General features: G+C 40.9%; 1 protein-coding gene across 3 annotated transcripts in view; it reads left to right on the top strand.

Annotated features, from left to right (window-relative positions):
- STON2 (stonin 2) overlaps nucleotides 1-22,884 on the top strand; it is an 86,098-nt gene extending 63,214 nt beyond the window's left edge. For all 3 annotated transcript variants that reach the window (XM_068148711.1, XM_068148709.1, XM_068148710.1), the window contains exons 5-7: nucleotides 7,400-9,235; nucleotides 16,758-16,960; nucleotides 18,070-22,884. In XM_068148711.1, coding sequence (XP_068004812.1) covers nucleotides 7,400-9,235; nucleotides 16,758-16,960; nucleotides 18,070-18,147 — 2,117 coding nt within the window. In that variant the 3' untranslated portion in view covers nucleotides 18,148-22,884. The remainder of the gene's footprint in view (nucleotides 1-7,399; nucleotides 9,236-16,757; nucleotides 16,961-18,069) is intronic.
- The last annotated feature ends 715 nt before the right edge of the window (nucleotides 22,885-23,599 follow it).

Raw genomic sequence — 23,599 nt, 5'->3', positions numbered from 1 at the left:
AAGGGAAAGGAAAAAAAAACTCGCAAGCTGAATTAGCAAAGCAGTGGAGCTATATTTACAAAGCGATGTAGGGTTTGCAGGGGATTATTTACAAATTTACAATATCTACAATATATACAAAGATATACAACAGAGTAACACAGAAATGAGAGTGCCCCCCTCGGCAGAGAGGGGTCCCCCACCTCCGCTCTCCCCTCTCTTCCCCCCCTTTCCCCAGAATGGGATAGGAAGAGAGAGAAAAGAGAGGAAAGAAAAAAAAAAATGTTAGAAGCAGTTTGTGTTAATTGGAAAAGAGTTAATACAGGCCTGTTATCTGTTTTTCTCTCAAGGCCGGAGCCTTGGCAGAAAGCCCAGGACAGAAAGCTGTTGCCTGAAGAAGCGGAAGCAAGACTGACTGAGAAGTGCTGGAAATGTCCAGTATAGTCCCAGCTCAGAAGTGCTTCCTCCCACTCGTCCAATGAAATTAGTTTAGACTATTCCTTCCGTTTACCAACTTCCGTCCACCATATTCCCTTTCTTAAGGGGGCAACGTCAACCGGCCACAATGCATGAGACCATAGCATGTTGCTTTGCAGTCAAAAGTTATGCTGTGTAACGGGACCCTAAATTCTGAGAGGGTCCAGTATCTGGCAGATTTTCACCTACAGCCTGGCACTGCAAGTGTCAGGCATGTTCCACATGGTACTATTTCAAGAATTGAAGATAAAATTTAAGAGGGCTGCAAACCTCTGTATTTTACTGCCTGTCTATCATATATTGCTTGTAAAATTATGGCATAATGAAGCAGTGTATTGCCTGTGTATGAGATATTTATGTAACTGCTCTTTTCAGAAGAGAGTTTATTCAGTGAATGCTGGTATCAGCTCCTCCAAGACAGAACGAGATTGTCTTTGCATTTGTAGGATTGGTTACAGATTTTTTTTTTCTGCTTGCTAAATATCATTAACTTTCTGGGACATCCTGGGCTAGCAGGAACATTTTGCTTTTATTCACTTGCTCTCAGAATCTTTCTTCATGAGCTCCATGGTTGTGTCTCAGTGGTAGTTCCACTGTGGAAGGATATGCTGTATGCACTGTTGATCAAAATCAGACAGGGAAACAGTCCTCTGTGGATAGAAGCTAAGTCCAAAGTACACTGAGAGGCAAACTGCCTTCCTTTGTCTTCCCCAATGTACTTTAAAAGGAACTGCCTTTGAAAAATGCCAAGTATGTGTCTTCTTGTTCTCATTTTGGATGAAAGGTGAAGCATTCTTCTCCAAAGAGCCTGTTACTCTTTTATCAGTCCTTCTGCTAGAATAAGTTCAGCTTTGTGTTTCCCATCTCTGCTCTGTCCCTTCACACACAAGCTTTGTCTAGTCCAACCAAATGTAAATACTCCAATGGTAGTAATAGTGACTAAGGTTTGGGTGTAGTAGTCTTGTAACCTCTGGACTGAACACACCTTGCTGAGAACAAATTTTGATGACGTAGTAGCAAAACTATGCCAGTCATATCTATGCTGCATCTTCAGGGATGAAAACAAAGTTGGTTTGTAATGTGGGTATGCTTAGTTGCTAATATATTTATTTTACATTTGTTTAATAGAGCTATGTTGTAAGGAAAACAAACAGTTTTTAATGTTTTCTCAGCCACTTTACATGAGATCTCTTCACAACTTGGCTTAAATGATTCTTAATTATAAAACAATAGTATTATATCACATAAATGGTGTGAATTCTTTAAACAGGTATAGTCTTGTCTAAATCTGTCACAAATCATGAGACTTCTTCTCATTGTATCAGTCTTAATGTACCACCTTCTGGCCAGCTAATGGAAGCACAAGAACTGATCTTCAGGAAAAACACGTGCTTCCTAGATCTGTGCCTCTCACGGGGGTTAAAATCAAAAACACTCTTCTTCTGTAATAGTTTTGGGACCCATTCAGTACCACTGTTTTACATCTAGTAGAAGAGCTCCACTTTTTAAAAGTATGGTACAAGAACAAAATGTACTTCAGTTTCTTTTTAAAGTGATCACCCAAAGAAAGGTGCATTTAAGTGATAAACAGTGCTTTTTCTTAGAGTGCCTGCCTTCTAGCTATCACTAGGAGAGTTTTATTCCCTTTTAAATTTCCTTATTGCCTTTAGTTTATTACCACTTAATTCCTACATGATGTGAAGTTCTAACAGTTTCTTTAAGACATGAACAACCATGTTGTGAACTATGGTTAATTTGGAATTTGCTGTTCAAATGATAAATTGGTATTAATTGGAGACCTGGAGGTACTTGCAGTTACATACCAAAGCTATAGACCTGCCTTTGCTGCAATGTTTGGGCGATTTCTGGGTAAGTTGTGTGTTTGTTCCTGACTGTAATTCTTTCTAAGAGTATTAGTATACTAACTTCTAAGTATTTACAGACTAAAACCTAAGCAATATGTTTGGAAATCACTTTTTCTGTATATGGTTATCTGCAGTGGGAATCTAATTTACCAGTTTTGTGCAGGACATGTGTTAGAGATGCTTGGTTTAAAGACTTGCCAGATACATTCTGACTGCCCAGCCCACTGCATAATGCAGACGGCAGAACATGTAAGAAACTTTTGCAAAACTATGGTTGCAGCCAAGAGCAGGCAGCATAGCCAAGATCTGAGTTAACTCTGCATGGTTTATGAGTTGCTGAAACACTGTTTCTGTTATTCCATGCCACATCTGAAATGTTGATTTTTCGTAAGCCAGAATTTCACCTAGTCAGTAGACATTACAAAATAAAAATATTGGACATTTTAAAATTCAGTCATACAGGAAATCTCCAAGTTGCAAACTAATTAAGTTATCTTAAATGTTTTCTTTACTTCAGGAGTAGTGACAGGGCTCTGATTCTATTTCAGTCTTTGTTTAATTAGTTTCTCTGTGAATTCAGATAAACAAGGGAGAAGAAAACAGCGAAGACCAAGACAGGCACTCAAATAGCATAAATGGCTGCAATGAGAATTCCAGATGCAACTACCATTGTTCTTATAGGTAGTCAGATATCAGTTCCTTAATTATTAGTTAGGTCAGGCTCTGTTGTTGGGAAGGTGTTCTATACCCTATACCCAAGAGGCAGCATCATGAGTGAAGGAGACACAAAGCAGGTAATTCAGGGCAATGGAGCAAGGTAAGCATGAATGCTAGAAATGAAGCAATCCTGCTATCCCATAAATGTGTGTGTTTGTGTAAATACAGAACAGAAGAAAATTACAACAGAAAACCTTTGAGGATCCTTGAAGATAGTGCATGGAGGACGGCCTTTTTCAAGTGTTTTCTTGGAGTATGAGAGCTACTGTAATCGAGCTGTGGGTGGCTGAGTCATAATTTGCTTGTATTTCATCTTCAGTTTAGTATCTGCATGATGGCTTATATTTAAAATGAAATGTAGCAGTTCTCAATGATTAGAGACTCGGGGGGATAAAGTACATGAATGTAGATTAAATTCATTGTGTTTCAAATGGAGCTGAAAGATCTGTGTTATAACTTCTTTGTACCTTCAGATTATTTAACTTATTTTGGCTACTAAATTTATTTGGGGACTTCAGGTAAATTTTCAATAGTTAACCAATCAATAGACAACATATTGAAGTTGTCATTAACCCACTGCTGGGAACAGACTATGTAGTACAACAGATTTGGGGTAAAACTACATCAGGTTTAATCAGGCCACAGACTTAAGTGGCCTAAATTTAGACACCTAAGTTCAAAAAGATGTAGTTTTAGAATATGACAGTGGAATGAACTGGAAAGTTACCTAAAGATTAATCCATTCAATGTGAGAAGCCTGTCAAATAGGAGGAGAAGGAATAAAAGGAAATGTAGAGATCAGGTCTATGACTTCAGTCTTTCATCTTGTACATCTTTCTGCTGGTTACTTATTCTGTGATGAATTTGAAATGTCTCTTAGCAGTGCCCTAAAGTACAAAGCTAAACCCATACCTTTTCTATTAACACACTGGAGAACTAGATTGCCGTTACATTTTTGTATGTGATGTGTTCAGCAGCAGAAGAGGGCAAGGACTGTGTGAGCAGTCATCTCTTCCATGTATCAGATCTTGCAGAGACACTCAAAATCTGCAGGAATGCTTACAAGTCCATGTTCCAGCCTGCCAGGTGTTAGTGGTCTAAAGTTTAAAGTAGAGCTGTCTGAATTAAATGTAAATTAAGATATTCAAGTAGCAGAATGTCACACAGCGTGAAGCTCTGAACTCCTTGTCTCTCTCAACAAAACAGACAAGTAGTCAGAAATTTGAAAATCTAAGCTTTTGCTCAGACACATTTCTTAAAGTCATTATCTGGATTTCTTTTTGAAAGGTGTATAACACTCTCAAACTTTCTTCCTGCTTCTGTGGCACAGTTTTGGTCATGAACGGTTTGCAGTATCAGTGTCCTTTAGCAGATGGATGACTGCTTTTCCCCCAGGCACTTGTAATGCGATACTCCCTTTTGGTTTTGGCCAAAGCAATTTAAATAGGAAAAGGAAAGAGAACCAAAGACTTCTTTGCTTGTAGTGAGTCACAAGAGGCCAATCATCATGAGATACTCTACATCTGTTCTAATAATGCTGGGTTTTAGTTTATCATGTTGAAATTACTAACCATTTTGCTACTGAACAGTGAAGAAGCCAACAAAACATAAGAGGCCTGTGGACAAAAAAAAAAAGCCTTACAGTGCAGGGTGGCATTTGTCCACTGGGGATTTAAGTTTCCACATTATTTAATGGCTTGACAATGATGTTTAGGCATGTATGTTGTAAGGTATGGCCAGTGCTGCTTGCGGGCAGCACACAATGTAGGGAAATGAATGCAGAGATGCATAGTTGTGTGGGCTGCTTGCCCTTCACCTTGCTAAATCTGCTTCTGTGTTTTGTAGCTGGCTGAAGCAACATGTCAGGTTGGAATCTGGCAAGGTCAGACAATTAAGATATTTTAATTTTTCAAAGTAAACACCTATCAAAGTCATTTGCTTATGAAAGCAAAGTCAGTGAGTCAAGAAGTTAAAAATCAAACAAGTGCTTTGTTTTGATCACTTCTTTTTTTAATGCAAAATTAGTCTTTCTCAGTCAGGAGTCACTCTGGGTTGAAGACTGTACATACTCCATCAGCAAGCTATCACTTTGATTTATTTTGTAGAAAGGAAATGTCAAAACAGCTTAAAAAGCAAGAAGTTCATCTAAGGAATCACATTATCTTGAAGTGTCCTCTCCCAAGTCTACCAAGTCGCTGCCAAACTGAAGGACATTCACGTTTTAAACTTCTACCACCCACGTTCAGGAGCTCATCAAATGTCAAGAAGGGGAAGATCTAAATTGTCTAAGTCACCCTCTAGCAATATCAAGATTTTTCAGCATACTGTATTGGCTTTTGCAGCAGAGGTTCCAGCATTTCTCTTGGGATATGCACGCTATTTCATCTAGTTCTCAGGAACTTTCTTTGGATGTTCAGCTGCATTAGCATATTGCTATTTTTATCCTTCCTGCTATTAGTCATTCTCTTAGAGACAAAGCTAAAAACCTGTCTTTTCTAGAACCACCTCTGTGTTCTTCAGGTATTTCTAAACCCAACCCTATGGCTCTTGGCCAACAACAGAATATACTTTTTTTTTTGTTTAGTTTCAAAAAGAAACTAGCACTTCCTAGCTTTGGCACTCCACAGATCAAACAACAGGTTATTGATTATTATTTTTCCCTCTAGAAAATGAAATTAAGTTATTACAGATCATTTATTAATAATTGTTACAGATAATGTAATGCTTCTGTTGTGTTTCTGAGCATCTGGAATGAAAAAGCAATTAATTTTTAAAAACTTGTTCCATTTAGAAAGAAATTTTGTAGGTGATTGTGTGTTTTTCACATGGACTCTCAAGGAGGTCTTCTCATCTGCCTCCTAAACTTAGCCATAATTGTTAGTACTTGATTTCTGGCATCACATTGGTGTCTGCAATTCAAAAGCTAGTGTGCAGGAAAGAGGAAAATTATCATTGCAGGCAGGGAAGAAGTGGTCCACTCTTAAGAAACCTTGAATTTATAAACACAGGACTTTTAGAAGTCCTAAAAGAAATGCAAGATGTTTTCCCAGAAATATGATAAAAACAGAGACTCTTACCACATCAAAAAATGCCTCAGGTTTGCTTCAAAGGATTTGCTGACCAGACTGGGAAGTGGTGGCAATTAAAATAATTACTTAAATCATTTGTTGTTTTTAATACTGTAAAATATGCTCAGTTCACAGGTCTACAGCCATACCAAAGCACTACATTTTACACTCACTATTTTGCTTGTACTGAAGAGCAATGACTTTTGTAAAACATGGGGGGTGTATATCTATCGGAAATAAAAAGTCCCAAATGCTGTATCATATGTAGAGCAAACCTGGGGTGGAGCTTGAGAGCACAGTTTTATGCTGGCTGCTCATTTTGAGGAGCACTCAGATTTATAAGCTCAGTAGGAAGAAAATGGGAAGGAAAGTCTTTAATTTCTGAACTCTGAGCATTTATGCTCCTTTTGGAAAACACCACGTTACCACTGCAGCTATCTATTCCAGAAGGAGCTGGGGTTGCAATAGCAGATTATATGATGCTGGCTTCCAGAGAGTGCCTTGGCAGAGCCCGAGACTAAGAAAAGAATAGCCAAAAGTGCCATGTCCTGACAGAGGATGAGGGTAGCTTCTACCATATAAGTCAAAAATATGTCTTTCCTTATTCTAACATAAATCCCTAGATCATAACTTCTCTGACAGATTTTTCAGACATCTGGCACCTGGCAGACTCTCTCCCACTGGGTAAGCCAAAGACTCTCTTTGCTGAGTACATCCTGGGCAAAAATGCTACCTAGGCATGCTTTATGGTGCTTTCACTATATCTCCATATGCTTTTGTGGTAACAGTAAATCTGCATACAAGCATGTGATGACAGAGTGAAGAAGTGCTTTTCCTCAATATTCATTCCCCTCCCCCCCTACTGAATTCTCTAGAAAAAAGGGTCTGAGGACAGAGAGAGGGAAATGAGATTAAGAGTGAGGGAGCAAAAGAAGCAAATGACAAAAGGTAAGTGGAGAGAAAAAAATGCAGCCTGAAAGTTTACAGGGGAATTTGTAAAAATTCACTGCAACATGTGGGCTAAGGTTCTTTGTTTAGGTCATTACGTTGGAATGAGAGAAATTCAGTCATTGCTGTCACTCCTTTTGTATTTCTTCCTGCATTCCTTTACTGTGTTCAACTGTCTGTTCCTTCAGTAATTCTTGTAAGACTCTTCAGCCTTTTAGCCAAGTCTTTTGACTTTCATTCTTGCCCAGCCTTTCTTGAGCATGCAAACTATTATGGTTTTCTTTTTGTGGAGAGAACTTCAGAATAATTGGTTGACATTTTCTCCCTTCCCCTCTTCTTTTAAAGACAATTCCTCATCTCTCCAGGAAGATGAAGAGATAGATATGGAGGCTGTCAACTGGCAGCTAAACAACACTTCCACGAATGGGCATTCATCTACACAAAATACAGTTCGCTTTCCCAGCTGGGTGACTTTTGATGACAATGAAGTCAGTTTTTCACCACAGAACTTTTCTCCCTTGAAAACAGACACCCCGCCTGCAGAAACACAGACTCCAGATGTTAACTTTAACCTCACTACATCTTTTAAGAAAAGAGAACGTCCGAAAAGCACATTGGGAGATCTCTCCAAAATTCAAAAACTAGACCTTTCCTCCTTAACCAAGTTGCCTTCTGTTGAAACACCACCATGGAGTGCTACTAATCCCTTCCTGGATGAATCTCTGCGAGATGTCCAACCCTCACCCATCAATCCATTCAGTTCATTCTTTGAGGAGCGAGACAGACGTTCCAAAAGCTCCTCTGTCTCCAGCGCTCCAGGCAAAAGCCAAAGAGACTCTCTCATTGTTCTTCATCATGAGCCTGATACCATCAGTTTCCATGAAGCAAACAAAAGTGTAACCCACACAGATGCTGTAGAGCAGCTCAAGCAACTTCAGATTGGAGACCCAGATCGTGTGAGCAGCCCCACTTTGCCTGATGATGATCCCTCAATGCCATATGATCTGGATGCAGCCCTGTTTAACTTGGCACCAGTTAAGCCAAAGGATGGATGGCCAATGATGCTCAGGATCCCAGAGAAGAAGAATATTATGTCATCCAGGCACTGGGGACCAATATATGTGAAGCTGACTGACAGTGGCTGTATACAGCTTTTTTATGAGAAAGGACTGGAGAAGCCTTTTCGGGAATTCAAACTTGAAATCAACCATGAGATTTCGGAGCGCAAACTCCAGAACTATGATGAGAACGGAAGGATACACAGTGTGCGCTTGGACCGCACGACCTACAAGGAGAAAAAGAAGTATCAGCCTAAACCAGCCATCGCTCACACAGCAGAGAGAGAGCAAATTATCAAGCTGGGGACTACAGATTATGAAGACTTCCTTAGCTTCATCAATGCTGTGCAAGACACGCTGATGAACCTGCCGGCCTCATCAACAGATCTGAGCACAGTGGGATTAAACTATCAAGAGGAAGAAATCACGGTTGATGTCAGGGATGAGTTTCATGGCATCTTGGCCAAAGGAGACAATGCCATTCTCCAGCACAGTGTGCTGACCCATATCTATGTTCTCAGCTTCCTTTCTGGCCTGGCAGAATGCAGACTGGGCCTTAATGATATCCTGATCAAAGGGAACGAAATAGTTGCAAGGCAGGATATTATGCCCACTACTACCACTAAGTGGATTAAATTATACAGCTGTCAGTTCCATTCGTGTGTGGATGAGGATATGTTTAATAACTCCCATATTATCCTGTTCAACCCCTTGGATGCCTGTCGGTTTGAACTGATGCGATTCAGAACTGTCTTTGCCGAGAAAAGTTTACCTTTTACTCTGAGGACAGCTGCTAGCATCAATGGTGCTGAAGTGGAGGTGCAGAGCTGGCTGATGATGTCCACCGGCTTCTCTTCCAACCGTGACCCTTTAACTCAGGTCCCTTGTGAAAATGTAATGATCCGCTACCCAGTGCCGAGCGAGTGGGTGAAGAACTTCCGCAGGGAGAGTGTCCTGGGGGAGAAATCTTTGAAAGCCAAGGTGAACAAGGGGGCCACTTTCGGATCAACCAGTCTGTCTGGTTCTGAGCCAGTAATGAGAGTAACCTTGGGAACTGCCAAATATGAGCATGCCTTTAATTCCATTGTATGGAGGATAAACCGACTGCCTGACAAAAACTCAGGTGAGTGATGCATGCTATCTCTGCAGGAGTAACCTAAGAGTGGTTGTCTGTTTTGGAAGAGGGAGAATACTGAGTTTACATGGTGAGGGATAAACCATCCTCTGTAGCACACCAGAGGACAGCAGTTAGTTGCAGGATCCGTTTATCTGACCTTTTCTTGCATCTGGAATGGGCATTGTAAGAGGACCTAGATTGCATCTGGAATGGGGACCTAAGATCTTGTGCAACCATTAAAAAAAGGAATTTCCAAACACCAGTTCACAGCTATGTTACTGTAATCACAGTATCACAGTATCACTAAGGTTGGAAGAGACCTCGAGGATCATCGAGTCCAACCTGTCACTAATCAGTGAAGGCAGGTAAATACAGCTTAAACCTGAATAGAGAATAGACTCATAGGCTCACACCAGCATTAAACCCACAAGTCTTTGTATTCCTAGTAACATGTTCATGATTCAGCATTCAAACAACACAGGCAAGCTACTGTTCCTTTCTGCCATTGTTCCCTTTGGCTAATGCTGCCAGTCATTCTACTTCCTGCCTTTCATTCATGCTGTGCAGTAAAGCCAGACAGCTTGGTTGGGGTTTTTGTTGTTTTTTGTTTGTTTGGTTGTTGTTGTTGTTTGGTTTTTTATTTTTATTCATAGAGGATTCTAATTCTTAATGTCTCTAATCTAACCTAGCTTTTTACAAATGAGATTCACTTTTTATTATTAATGCTGTAGTAATGCAGCTGGGTGGCTGGGATGGTTTCTGTGCTCAGTGTTCTCTGAAGGAAAGGGAATAGGTGAATGGTGTCACATCCAGTTGGAGGCCAGTCACTAGTGGTTCCCCCAGGGATCAGTGTGGGCCCAATCCTGATTAATATCTTTATTGATGATCTGGATGAGGGGATAGAGTCCACTATTAGAAAGTCTGCAGATGACACCAAGTTGAGGGCAGGTGTTGATCTGTTAGAGGGTAGGAGAGCTCTGCAGAAGGACCTTGACAGGCTGGACAGATGGGTGGAATCCAATATGATGGCATTTAACAAAGTCCAAGTGCCAGGTTCTGCACATTGGCCACAACAACCCCATGCAGCACTACAGGCTGGGGTCAGAGTGGCTGGAGAGCAGCCAGGCAAAAAGGGACCTGGGGGTACTGGTTGACAGATGGCTGAACACGAGCCAGCAGTGTGCCCAGGTGGCCAAGAAGGCCAATGGCATCATGGCCTGCATCAGAAATAGTGTGGCCAGCAGGAGCAGGGAAGTCATTGTGCCTCTGTACTCAGCACTGGTTAGGCCACACCTTGAGTCCTGTGTCTAGTTCTGGGGTCCTCAATTTAAGAAGTACATTGAGACACTTCAATGTGTCCAGAGAAGGGCAATGAGGCTGGGGAGAGGCCTCAAGCACAAACCCTATGAGGAGAGGCTGAGGGAGCTAGGATTGTTTAGCCCGGAGAAGAGGAGGCTCAGGGAGGACCTTACTGCTCTCTACAACTACCTGAAAGGAGGTAGCCAGGTGGGGGTTGGTCTCTTCTCCCAGACAACCTGTGACAGAACAAGAGGACACAGTCTCAAGCTGCACCAGGGGAAGGTTAGGCTCAAGGTGAGAAAGTTCTTCACAGAAGGAGTAGTTGGCCCAGTGGAATGTGCTGCCCAGGGAGGTGGTGGAGTCACCATCCCTGGAGATGTTCAAAAAAAGATTGAACGTGGCACTTGGAGCCATGGTTTAGTTTTCATGAGGTGTTAGGTATTAGGTAATAGGTTGGACTTGATGATCTCTGAGATCTCTGTGATTCTGTGGAAGTTCAGTGTTGTACCATATTTGGCACTTTCTAAGAACATGTATTTTATCCTGAGTTTGAGTTACAGTGTCAGCAAAACACCAGTCCAAGACATCTGGTCTTTTGGATCATGTATCAGCCAAAAGATGCCAGCTTACACCAGGGGTTACAAGTGTGGAGGGATGTCACTGACAAAAGTGAATGCTCTGTCTTTTCTGTAGTGAGAGGCATAAGAAGAGAGAGCTTGAGAACTCAAGAGAAATATGACAATGAAAAGTTAACCTCAGACTGTTTATGAGCAGTCACATTCTTGTGAGGAAGATCTCACTATGCCATCTGCATGAGCTCTGGGAATGAGATGCTGTGAATCTGGGCTTTCTTTGGCATCTTCTCTCCAAAGATCTCAGTATACCATACTGACTCTACAGCTGGGGAAACGAAAGCCCCCACACTTTTACACAATCATTGAATATGCCAGTAGCAAACCAGGAGAAGAGGCAGAACTCCTGTCTCTAGTGCCTCCTGCAAGATGATGTTCCCTTACCTGTTACTACTCTGAGGGAGATGTTGATCTATGTATTGTTTCCTTGATCTCATCTCTTCTAGTGTGAGGCTTTATTATATACACCATGTGTCAAGGGGAAATACATCATAGACTTGGTGCTGCTGTTGGAGTCCTGCCACAAAGCATCTATCCATCAGTGTCAGAACGCAGGCCAGTTAGTATTTGTTTACATCCTGAGAGGAAGAGAGTGTCCTCACCCCTCCAGTCAGGTCAGATGTAATTTTGGGGAAAGGAAAGGCCTTGCAAACACTGTCTTGGCCAGGACACATAAGTTATGTGAGAGGGAGGGAATTCCAAAGCGATGACAGAGCAGGCCAAGTATAGTCTAAATCTGACCTTGTTTCTCAAGAGTCTGATTACATTTCTTGATGGTATTTGCCTCATGGTCTTCCTTATTCAAACTCTGTGGCAAACAAAGAGGGATATAAATGGTTCTCAAAAGCATTGATTCCCTCTCCTTCTTCCATTTTTCTGACGGACCAGATACACTTCTTTGTTCTACTGATGTGTGGCCTACTCCCTACTTTGTGCATGCTTGGCTGTACCCAGCCCTACCCAACAAGTCATGTAATAACTCACATTCACCTGTTTGCAGAAGTCCCTATAAATGATGTCGTTCTCAAGCACTTAAGTATGAAAATATTCCTTGATTCACACTTCATACTCTTATTGTAGCACCTGCAACTCACACCTAAGAGTGCTCTGGGTCCTCTTTTAAATGTCTTATCTGCTAATGGGGTGCTCTAGTGCCTGGGACTCAAAGCAGGATAGAGGTAGAGGCATCACTCTGCAGCTGGGGGGAAATACTGCAGATAGCCATGGTTTCCACCTCCACCTTGACTCCAGAGACCCACAGCCTGGAGCATATGCATTGCATGACCTCCTCTAGCACATGATGCCTATCTGCCACGTACATACCAAAGGAACACATACGTGGGCACACACTATGGGACCCTCCATATATCCACATTGCAGGCTCCACTGATGAGTTGCCTTCCCATCCATTTCAAAGATGCAACTCTCTATTTTTATTTTTACTCCCATCCTTTTCTCACATGGTTTGGAGGTACAACATCTCTAAGCACCTTCAGGGCCTCACAGACATGAAGGCCATCTAAACATTTTGTTACCATTTCCTTTTGGGTTCCCACAGGTTGTAGTATCCTAGCACTGAAATTGGTAAGAATTGTTTCAGCAGCTTCACTGTCCATCCAAATGTTTTCTCTTCATGCTTTCTAGTGGAATGGGGCCCTTTGCATTCTCTCTATAGGAACTTGTTATCAGCACTGTCTGATTGTTTTATAGGCAAAACATCTGCTTATGACTGGGCATTGAAAAGTCTGTAACAAATGAAGGACTGTGAGTGGTCTGACAATGATTTGACCTAAGAAAAGAATACAGACTGGATTCCACTGAATACATTCCTGAAATCCTTTCAAAAATGGCTTGTTAAACTTTATTGTTGTTCTTATATTTAAAATTAATATGATCAAGCAGTTCATAAAGAAAGCCTATTTATAGGCTATGCAGAGCTTCAGTTGCAGCTGGCTGAGCTCCACATTTGGATGTTGTTTTTTTAATTCCACCAGCAGAAAATTAGGAAAACATCCACAAGGTCTTCAGACATTGGAAAACACTCTTGCAGTGAAGTAGGGATATAGCCTTGGATCTGCATGTCTCAACTCTACTTTGACTGTGAATCCCAGACATGCTGCCTAGTATACTTTCTGAAGTACAATTTACCCTTTAATCAAAACATGCTGGGACATCAGAGTAATTTGGAACAGATTCCCTCCAATCATAGTAGCCCATCATATATATGAATTATATTATCAGATCCTTGATTGTCAGGATGGCATATCAGTAGCTCCAGGAAACAAGAGTTGCACAACAATAGCAGTCTGTTGATTTCCTTCTGATTTTTCTGAGAAGTGCTCGTGCCCATTAGAGAAAGATCTCTGAGCCTATTGAACAAATAGAAAGTCTATATACATTGTGCCTTGTGTGCCTCACACTCAGGACACTAAAGAAAACTGATGTGCTTGCTGGTTTTGCTATAGCTTTGGTGGAGGACTTGCTTTCTTAATCAGATTACTTGGTTCCCTCCCATGCTGAGCATGTTTAAATGAATAACTTCCATCCATATTTTTTTCAGTGTTGCACATAGTCTTTCCTGTTAGACACTCCTACTAGTAGAAATTGATTGAAAAATTGTTGTGTTAATTACATTGTGTTACTATATATTTTTTTTACTCTCATCTCTTTATTTCCCCCTCTTTTTTTTCCCCATTTTTTATTTTTGAATCTGAATATCCACCAAAATTCATGTGTGTTAGAAGTGTGTTTGCTGATTCCATGAGTCCAGTTGAAACTATGATAATTTTAAGAGCTTAGATTTCCAAAGCAGCTGCCGCATAGTGCGCTCAAAGCCCAGTTACTTTCCAGTGTTACCTTCACAGATGTCCATTCCAAAAGCAGCTGAGCACATGCTAGTTCAGGGTCAGAGTGGCCAAACAAGTTCTGTAGCTGTGGATGTGGCTTGTGCCAGAGCCCAGAGCCCCCTCTCCTGGGCTGCCGGGGGACACAGCTGCAACCCAGGCAGCCTGAAGGAGGGAGCAGCCCACAGCAAAGTAGAGAGGAAAAGTCTAGCCAAGTGGATGAGCAAGAAGGATTACAGTGAGGAATCTGCTGAGACTGGTACAGCATGAGCAAGGAGATGGGGAGCCTGAGACTGGGAGTTGGTTGCCAGTACTGAATGCTGAAAACCGAATTTTTGACACAGAAATGACTCCTTATTAGGCATCTTCAAAATCCATTACCAGCAAACAGTGATTCCCAGGTATGTGCAGTGGCACCCACATGTCCCATGGCAGAGGCTGAAGTGCTCGGCTACCACAGGTGTGCCCACCTGTCAAAGGTTGGGGCTGGGCCAACCACTAGATGAGTGACAAGCACTCTCCACTAACCCTTCTCACTTCCCAGAAGAGAAGAGAAAGGGAATAAGGGAGAGAGACTTATGAACTGGTAAAGAAAACTAAAACAATAATAACGATAAAATCGAATATACACAAAGCCAATATCGAACCCAACCCCCTTGATGGCAATTAGTCACCATCACTGCTGATGCTGTGGGCAGACACTGGGAAATCCCAGACTCGACTCAGAGGCAGATAGGAATCAGATTTGGGGGGTGGATTCTGGAACTGGATTCAGGAGCTCATGGAACAGGATCAGTGGCAGAATGGACAGAGTCCTTCTGAGATGCTGGTCACTGAAGAAGAAAGCTTGACCCTTGTGATCCTTCAGCTTTATGCTGAATATGACACCTATGGAATGGAATACTCTGTCACTTTAGAGTCACCTGTTGTGTCTGCTTCTCCCCACAGAGGAGTGACCTTTTACTTTCTGCACCCCCAAAGCGATACACAAGATTTAGCAGTGACCTTGGTCTGCACACCAGTCCTTGGTACTAACTATGAACATCAAGCATTATCACTACTAAAAGCAGACACTGCCTGCAGAAATATGCTATTAATTTCAGAAAGTGCAGTTACTTACACTGAGCTCAAAAGTAAAGTCACTGAACAAAATGAGTTCTGTTCTAAGTCAAATCAGGACACCACCCCAGCCAAGCTCAAGAACTGACCAGAAGCAAAAGCCCTGTGGTGCTGGAGGGGACAATGATTCCCATGGGAGTACATGGGCCTCACTCCAGAGCCAGCACTGTGCTTGAAATAATTCTGATGAAAAGCAGTTGACATAATTTACTACTTGCAGAACTGGAGCTTTTATAGCTGCTTGATGCTGTACCTACTCATTCATAACTTGGCTCCAGCTACAGTGCTACATATCCCTGTGGTCTTTGCATAAGCTCTCACTAGATTTGCTGCAGAGACATAAGTTTATAAACCTTCCAGTTGTGGGGAAACTAGCTAGGCTGTTTGGAAATATGGGGCTGACTCCAGTTGAAGTTTTTACTCAGAATTACACCAAGCAGAAATTTCTATCCAACTCTATTTCAGAGTTTAAGTGAGATATTGCAGGATGAAAAGCACATTTTACTTTTTAAGCTTCAGCCAGTAAGGCTGACTTTTAGTCTAAGCTCTGGATGCTGAGCTGATCTCCTTTTCAAACCCCAGGCTTGCAAGTCCTTCACAGGCAGTGTTTTCCTCCTTTTCCCAGGGAAACTGCTGGGCTTTCCCCACCCAGTTGTTTTTATTCTGCCTGCCTTCCTCCTTCCTTGTCTTTATCCTGGACACCTTGCTGAACTGTAATGGAGAAAAACTTACCCAATAAACAAGGAGTCAGAAATCCTAAAACCTGTAATAGTGACAGATAAGGATTCTGTTCATTCATTTTTACATCATCTATTTATAGATTAATTTACATATACTTAGATAATAGCCCTTCAGTCAGAAAGCCCAAGGTGGCTTTAAAGGCTCTAATCCTCATTTTGCAGACAAACTGAGGCACAGACTTCAAATAACTTGTTCAAGAGCTTGGGGAGTTAGCAGCAGTCAGAAATAAAGCCAACCTAGTTTGACTGGCTGTCACTACTTTAGTTTTTGAACATCACTGCCATCCATCAAAGTAAAGGGGGAAAAAGAATAACAAAGCTTGTTTACAGATGACAGAGCTAAACATGGTTACTTCTACACCTTGCCATCTTTAATGACTAGGCACCTTGTCATGGGTTACAGTAATGAATAAACAGTTCTTAATAAGCTGTGCACAGAAATGCTTTTTGAACTAGGAAGGTTATTTAACCTTATCAGGTATATTTTTCTTATGCTAAAAATGGGGATAACAATTTCAAACAAATATGAAATATCTGCCAAATCTCACCTTTCCTTGCTATCAGTGCAGAAAGATGTGCCACAATCCTTCTTGCACTTACCTTCTTGCATACACTGGGGGAGTCAGAAGAGGGAAATACCTTTATCCTATATCTGATTTACATCTTGTATTTTAATCAACTAAAAGCAAATCTGAGTGACTGGCAGTGCTTTTTGCAGTGTGCTTTGTTCCTCTGGAAATTCCCAACCAGGCAAGATTCTGTCACTTGCTACAAACCAGCCCACCCAGGCAGACTCAGTTTCTTGTGGTTTTGTGATGTTGCTTCTTCCTAGATGTTGTGTTTTCCTATCCATAAAACACAACTTTCATGGCTGTTGTTTTTTGGTGTTTTTCAGCTTCTGGCCATCCTCACTGCTTCTTCTGTCACCTAGAGCTTGGCTCTGACCGGGAAGTGCCTTCCAGTTTTGTCCGCTATGTAGATGTGGAATTTGACATGCCCACCACGTCTGCCTCCAAAGCCACTGTTCGGTCCATCTCCGTTGAGGACAAGACTGATGTGAGGAAATGGGTCAACTATTCAGCACACTACAGTTACAAGGTACAGCTGAGCATGTGGCAGTCACCATGGTTACTTTGCATACTTCATTGTCTTGGAAACTGTGGGCAAATAGAATACCGTGGGGACATAGGGTGGGAATTTGGCACGTGCCTGGCGCTGTGCAGCAGCTACCTGTGTCCAGCCTATTGATTCATGGCAAACAAGCAAGGGATTATCCTTCAGTGAAGTCGGGATAAACTTTTCTTGCAGTTGCTTTGTGGAAGAGCACGCACACAGCCAAATACTGGGAATTAGTTGATGTGCTAAGAGAGTGAACAAGTTTTGCTGCACTTCATAACAGCTACAGTGGGAGTGCTAAAAAAAATGATGGCATTATTCCTCTGTTTAAGTATTTCTTCTGCCTGCCTGCTCTAAGGAGAGAAGCAGATGGGGAAATGCACTACAAATATACCTGCCAAGAACCTCAGTATGCCAAAATTTTGTGTTAGCTGATCACCCAGCAGAGAAATTGGCATCCTACCTGCCTTTTTCAAGAGCAACAATGAAAGGTATTGAAAAGATTCTTATAGGAAATATTTTTCATGGTAATTGAAATTACATGTTCACTAGTGTCTTAAATTCCCTGGAGGTGGTATTTGATCTTCCTAAATATCCCTTTTAAGAATGAAACATTGGATTATCCCTGAGTTTTCAGAGTTGTCAGAATTTCAAACACAAATGTCAATATGCACTTTGAAAATTAATCTCTTTGCTTTATGTATTAGTTTTTGTGGAGTTTAAAATGGAGGATGGTCTTCATTTAGGAAGCCACCTTTCTTCTGCTGATTTGGTTCTGGAATTGGATTTGAAGTCCATCTAGGAATGGTTATAAATATAAAATCCTGTGAGACCAGTCCTTCATGACATTATCTTTTCTGGAAGTGATGTCATGACAGTGTTGAATTGTGAAACTGCTTGAATTAGGCTGAAAAAAATTAAGAGTAAATAAAAACCCATCTTTCCCTTCCTTACTCTATTCTCTTCACAACCATCTCAGTTTACCAAGGATTTCTTCACCTAGGCAGGACACCAACAGCACTAAGGAAGATTTTTGAATCTTTTGTTTTTCTGTCTCATTAGCATCATTCTCCTCCTTTTTCCTCTGCCAGGTTGAAATAGAGCAGAAAAAAAGCTTGAATGAGGGTCTGAAGGGAGAAGATAATGTGAATGAATGTGCCACACAATGAAAGAAGATCAGCCTGCAAGTTCCAAGAGGGATGGTCACATTACAGACCTGGAAGAAAGGACTTGCCTGGGTTTGGTATTTTTCTTTTTAGAAGTATGGACTTCTAAAATAATGCTCTGAAGAGTATTATTTTTCCTTGTGATGATCTGTACTTTGAGAAGAATCTCATCAGTGGTTTCTTTGGAGTGGATCCGTGGGCTTTTACTGGAACAATCTCAGTAGAGTTGGGGTATAGACAGAATCAATTGTATTACAGTCAGGCCTGCCTTTTCTGCCTCTTCACCATTTAGGTTTTGCACTGAAGTATGGTCTGGCCACTGTCACAGCCAAACCAGAAAGCAGCCTTTATCTTACTTACAATCTTGCCCTCCTACGTGAAGCTTTTTGGTTGGTTTTTTCAATGCCTGTTTGCTTGGTCATTGGCAGATTCACCTCCTTCTGAACTGCCAAATAAACCCAGGGAGCATTGAGCAAAAAACTATATAAAATCTCATTTGTGAAATGGTCCACAAAGTGAAAACCCTGAGCATCATTCTGGCGAATCAAAAAACTCTGCATCGTAAACACAGATGAACTACAGACAGGACAGCTTATCATATAGTTGTTTCTCTGTTCACCCCTTCCTGCCTCATCCCTTGAAAACCAGCATGTCATTGTGCACATTTTCGTGGAGTCTTCACAACTTACAAGGATGCCTTTGCAATTTCTTAAAATTTTTGTTAGTCTGGGTTGCTCTGTATCTTGACTGAATGTGATCATGGCTGATAGTCACAGGGAATGTGAGTTACAGTAGAGGTGATACAGGAGGGACTTTGCTAAGATTAGATCATTCCTGCCTAGAAAAATGTTTAAGGGAAAAACACTGGGGTTTAGGCTTGGGGTTTTTTTATATGTTTTCTTGGATGGGTAGAGTGGGTGACTATTGAAAATGTCAGAACACAATTACTTTAACAGACAATGTTGTTTGCCTTCCTGAAAATTCTTGGAAGTCTGTCCAGCACAATATTACTTTCATGTCCTACCTGCAAACTACAATATAAGTAACCTGTGTCGTTATAAAACTCCCACTAAATGGGACCCAAAATCTCTTTTCAAAAGTTAAACAACAAGCCCCCATCATGGAGATTTTATTATTTCTACTTAGCTGAAAGTAACAGCAAGTCTTAACGCTTCCTTCTAAACAAAAATGCAGAAAGCAAAAAGCACTCATTCATAAATATTTTCAGAGAAAACAGTGTTCAAAGGACTCAGTTTTTATAGTTGTTTCCATGGCTTGTAAAATATTTTGTCTTGAGTTTAAATGTTAAAAACCCAATAATTTATTAAATCATTTATCTTTTCAAAGGTTACTGCTGACTTTAAAAACACACACTTGGAAAGCCTTGGGAATGTAATTCAGCATAATACTGAATTAAAATGACAGCATTTTTACACATTTATTTTATTTCTTATAAAATTAATACACTCAATTTACTGCTTTCACTCCGACTACTATAAAGATCACTACAATATTAAAATCCCAAATAAAACATGAGATTAATTCCATTGAGTCTAAAACTTGTAATGGTAAAATACAACAAATTCTAGGGAAGTTCTAAATGCCTGTTTGTATGCACCTCAATTCCATACCTACATCAACCTAGTGATAAATATTTACACAGGTACACTGCTGTAAATGCATAAATCTCAGTCCTTCTAGGACTTCTTAATAAGCATGTAATACTCTGTTGAAGGTTCTCCTACTGAAGCCCAAGGGCCTCCTTGGACAAGCACACCAGTTAGTACTAAGCATTTACAAGCTCTCTCCGTAAATGGAAGAGCGTTACTAACTTTTACAAAGCATTTTGAGATCAGTGGATTAAAATTACTGACAAATTGCAAAGTATTATTATTTATTAAATGACAACTTGCATAGGTTGTGAAATACCTGAGAGCACAGGGCTGAATTCATAAATGATTCTCAGCTCTGTTACAGGCTGGCTGTGGTGAGTTGCATGGCAACCCTTCTCTACAAACCCCACTCTTCTTTTCAGAGGCACTCATGAGTGTTTCTCCTGTTTTTTCCAGCTTCTAGTGTACAGTTTATGAAAAGGACCAGTAAGAAATCCAACAAAGCTAAGCTGAAGAGGTGCTGAGATGTTGCTGAGGAAGTGTGAGAATGTTGTGTGAAAGAAACAGCTGAGTGATACCCTGCTCTGATTCAGCAGGTTCAGTGTCTGAATTGTTGCCTATTGCCTCCCAGCCCTTGAAAACACAAATAAGTGATAAGAAGGAAGCAAACGTACGTCATACTCCGTAAAGAGAAAATCAAAGAACTACAATTTTCCATCTCTGTTGTATTCTTATGATACTCAGTCTCTATCACACTCCAGCCACAGACTATTTCATGCCCCCAGAATTGAAAGAGTAACATATTCACAGCTCCTGGATTTATTTAATTTCTCTACCTCTTCATCACTTACTCTTACTTTTTAAATTCAGGTTGATGAATGAAAGAGAGAATATGGACCTGAGTCTGATCTTTGTTACATAGTTAGTTGTACAACACCTTCATCTTTTCCAATCCTCCTGGAATTATGCAGGCAGAACTCGAAAAGTGTTTTGGGTTATAAAAAAAAGCTGTTTTGATCCACTCTGATCTCTGGAGAATGTACTCTGATGTACATGCCACTGAATTTTCGGGAGGCTAGGATGAAAGCCTTGGCCAGAATTTCAAAATATCTTATTTCCTGTTGAAACACTAAAATAAGTAGTTTTGTGGGATAAAAGGGCTATAGGTGTGGCTCAGGTGGTAGCACATAAACCTTTCAATGGGAAGGTTGTGAGTTCAAGCCTGCAGTGAGCAGGAGTATTCACACTGGGCAGCAGGATCCTCCCTCCCTAGTCATGAGGTCTGTGGTGATAGGTTGGACTCGATGATCCTCGAGGTCTCTTCCAACCTGAGTGATACTGATACTGAAAAGAGCACTGTCAATCAGAATACTTAGAAAAGCTAGTGCTGGTATCACCAGGGGCCACCATGGAATTCTTTTTGCAGTCCAGCACTGTTACAAGCACTGGGCTCCTTAGTGTGATTTTGAGGCTTCCACTGTTCTTGCTGGATGAAACAGTGCTGATTTTTCAGTATTTGATACTGTCACCTATTGACTTTACATACCTGAACCATGTACTTTTCATCCGTACAGTTCAGACACTGTTGATGGTAGGAGGAAAGAGCCAAGAGTTTGTCAGTTTTAGAGTAGCAGAACTTACTCAGCTCCAAGCTATGCCTGTAGTGGGAATTATTTCTTTTCTTCTTTTTTTTTTTTTAATCTAGAGGGAATCTCTCTGAATAGTTTCAGTTTAATGCTCCTTTTGAGGAAAATACCATTTCTGTCCTTCAGTTTATTGGAAAGCTTTGTAGTACTGGAAGCAATTTGTGCAGGGAATGTGCCTTCAAGGTAAGCATACGATCACTGCCTTTCCCACTTCCAGCCTTCTTTCTCATGATAGGGTTTTGTTTCATTTTTGTACTGTGGTAAGTCTTGAGCTATCACAGGGAATTTTGCTTAGAAAAGTAAACATTCTTTGATCACAAGGGGTAAAGATGAACATTTCTGGGCAGCTGAGCTTATTTTATTGAATGTCTTGTACATTTGTTAACTATGGACATGCTGTTAGCAAAGAAAAATGGGCAAAGTCAGCTGAGAAACACTGTAACTGATGTTACTTTTTAACTTTTATTTTATTTAGACTCCAGTAATGCTATGGAGGAGACAAATTTTAGGTTCTTTGTTGTAGCAGTATCATAGAAACACAGCAGAAAGAATTTACCTTTTCTGTTGCTTTGCTGGCTCACATACATACTTGACATGACATCCGAGATGTGTTGGTCTACCTGTCCACATGACTTAGTAGCTGCTAAAACTCCCTCTTGATCATTGACCTCCCAGAATAGAGAGCAATTGCTTGCAAAATATAATGAATACAAGAGGAAAAGGTGTACTAAGTTCCTCCCAGAGGTACTTTGTTGCTTGCATGATATTCTCATAGAATCATAGAATGGTCTGGGTTGGAAGGGACTTCCAAAGGGCATCTAGTCCAACCCTTTCTGCTGGATGCAGGGGCATCCTCAACTAAATCAGGTTGCCCAGAGCCCTGTCGAGCCTAGCCCTCATGGCCCTTGAGTGCACACAAATCAATTAAGCCCTTGATAGGTCATCACTGTTCCAGAGGGTGAAAAATTCCTTTCAGTGATCTTTAGCAGCTCATGTATAGCTGTATTCATTCCCAGAACTGGCCAGCACACGATGTAGTACTTACGGATGTAGTACTTACCACCTTCTGCCTCTAAAGTTAAATCAGTATCATGAGTTGTCAGAGATAGGAAATGTTGTGTGGTAACAGGCATAGCTGTTCCTAGCCTTCATGTATGGTTCATCCATCCACCTGTTCATCCTCCCAACCATCCATCCTCCCGTCTGTCCTACCCTCCTTCCCTCTCTCTCCTATACTTGCAATTCATTCTTTGCACTATTGACATTGACTAGTTTGATGGTTATTTTGTAACATGCTCCTACCTTTTTATTTTGTAAAATAAGAAAGTCTATACACTGGCTAACTTTGTAGAAATTGTTTATTGTTTGGGGGGGTTTTGTTTGGGTTTTTTTCTTCTTTTATCAGTTGAAATGGGATGTCCTGTTTTGTTTGAACTATGGGAAAACTTAAATAAATGTCAAGATGAAACAGCATATCCATATTTTCACTGTGAAATTGAAGTTGCATGTGCAATACATATACTGGTAAGTCAGAAGCCTTGAGTTCAGAAGAGGAAAAGGGAGTGTTTTGGATGGCATAAAGACATAAATTAGAAGTAATGGGACTACATACATACATAATACATACATTTGATCATCTAGACTGAACAACAGACTGCAAAGGAAATGGAGCAGGCCTAGAGCTTGAACCGTATAAAAGATGTGTGGAGCAGTGCTGACACAACATAGAAGAGGATCCAACATTTGAATGAAGCTACCCTGAAACAAAATAAGCTCAATGGATCTCTTCTACTTCTGTTCTCTGACCACGAAAGCCAGGAGTGTATGTGAGGGCAATGTCTTCTGTGATTAGAACATCTATTTGCAAAGGAATGTTAAGAGTAAGGTCTCACTATTTATGGAGTCCTCTGCTGTGTTTCTCTGTGTTCTTTCAAACTTGAGTAGGCCATGTATCATTTCATACACTTTCCACTTCTCCCACAGTCACTGAGACCAGTTGCAGTCTGCTGTTTTTTCTCAAAACTACTCCCTGAATCAAACAGAAGAGCTAAGAAGTCTCATTGACCAAAGAAAATCAGATAGGCATCATAAGGGCTGCTCAGATTATTGCTCTGAGCTCAGCACATTCTCCATAGTATGCCTCAGTACAATGGTGATAATAAATCAATCATTTTACAGTATAAGAAGATGGAGGTA

Source organism: Melanerpes formicivorus, unplaced genomic scaffold (genome assembly GCF_026170545.1).
Source record: "Melanerpes formicivorus ecotype bairdi unplaced genomic scaffold, bMelFor1.0.p_v2 SCAF_17, whole genome shotgun sequence".
Classification (NCBI taxonomy): Eukaryota; Metazoa; Chordata; class Aves; order Piciformes; family Picidae; genus Melanerpes; species Melanerpes formicivorus.
The sequence above is the reverse complement of the archived record's forward strand: the minus strand, read 5'-3'. Positions and strand labels throughout refer to the sequence as shown.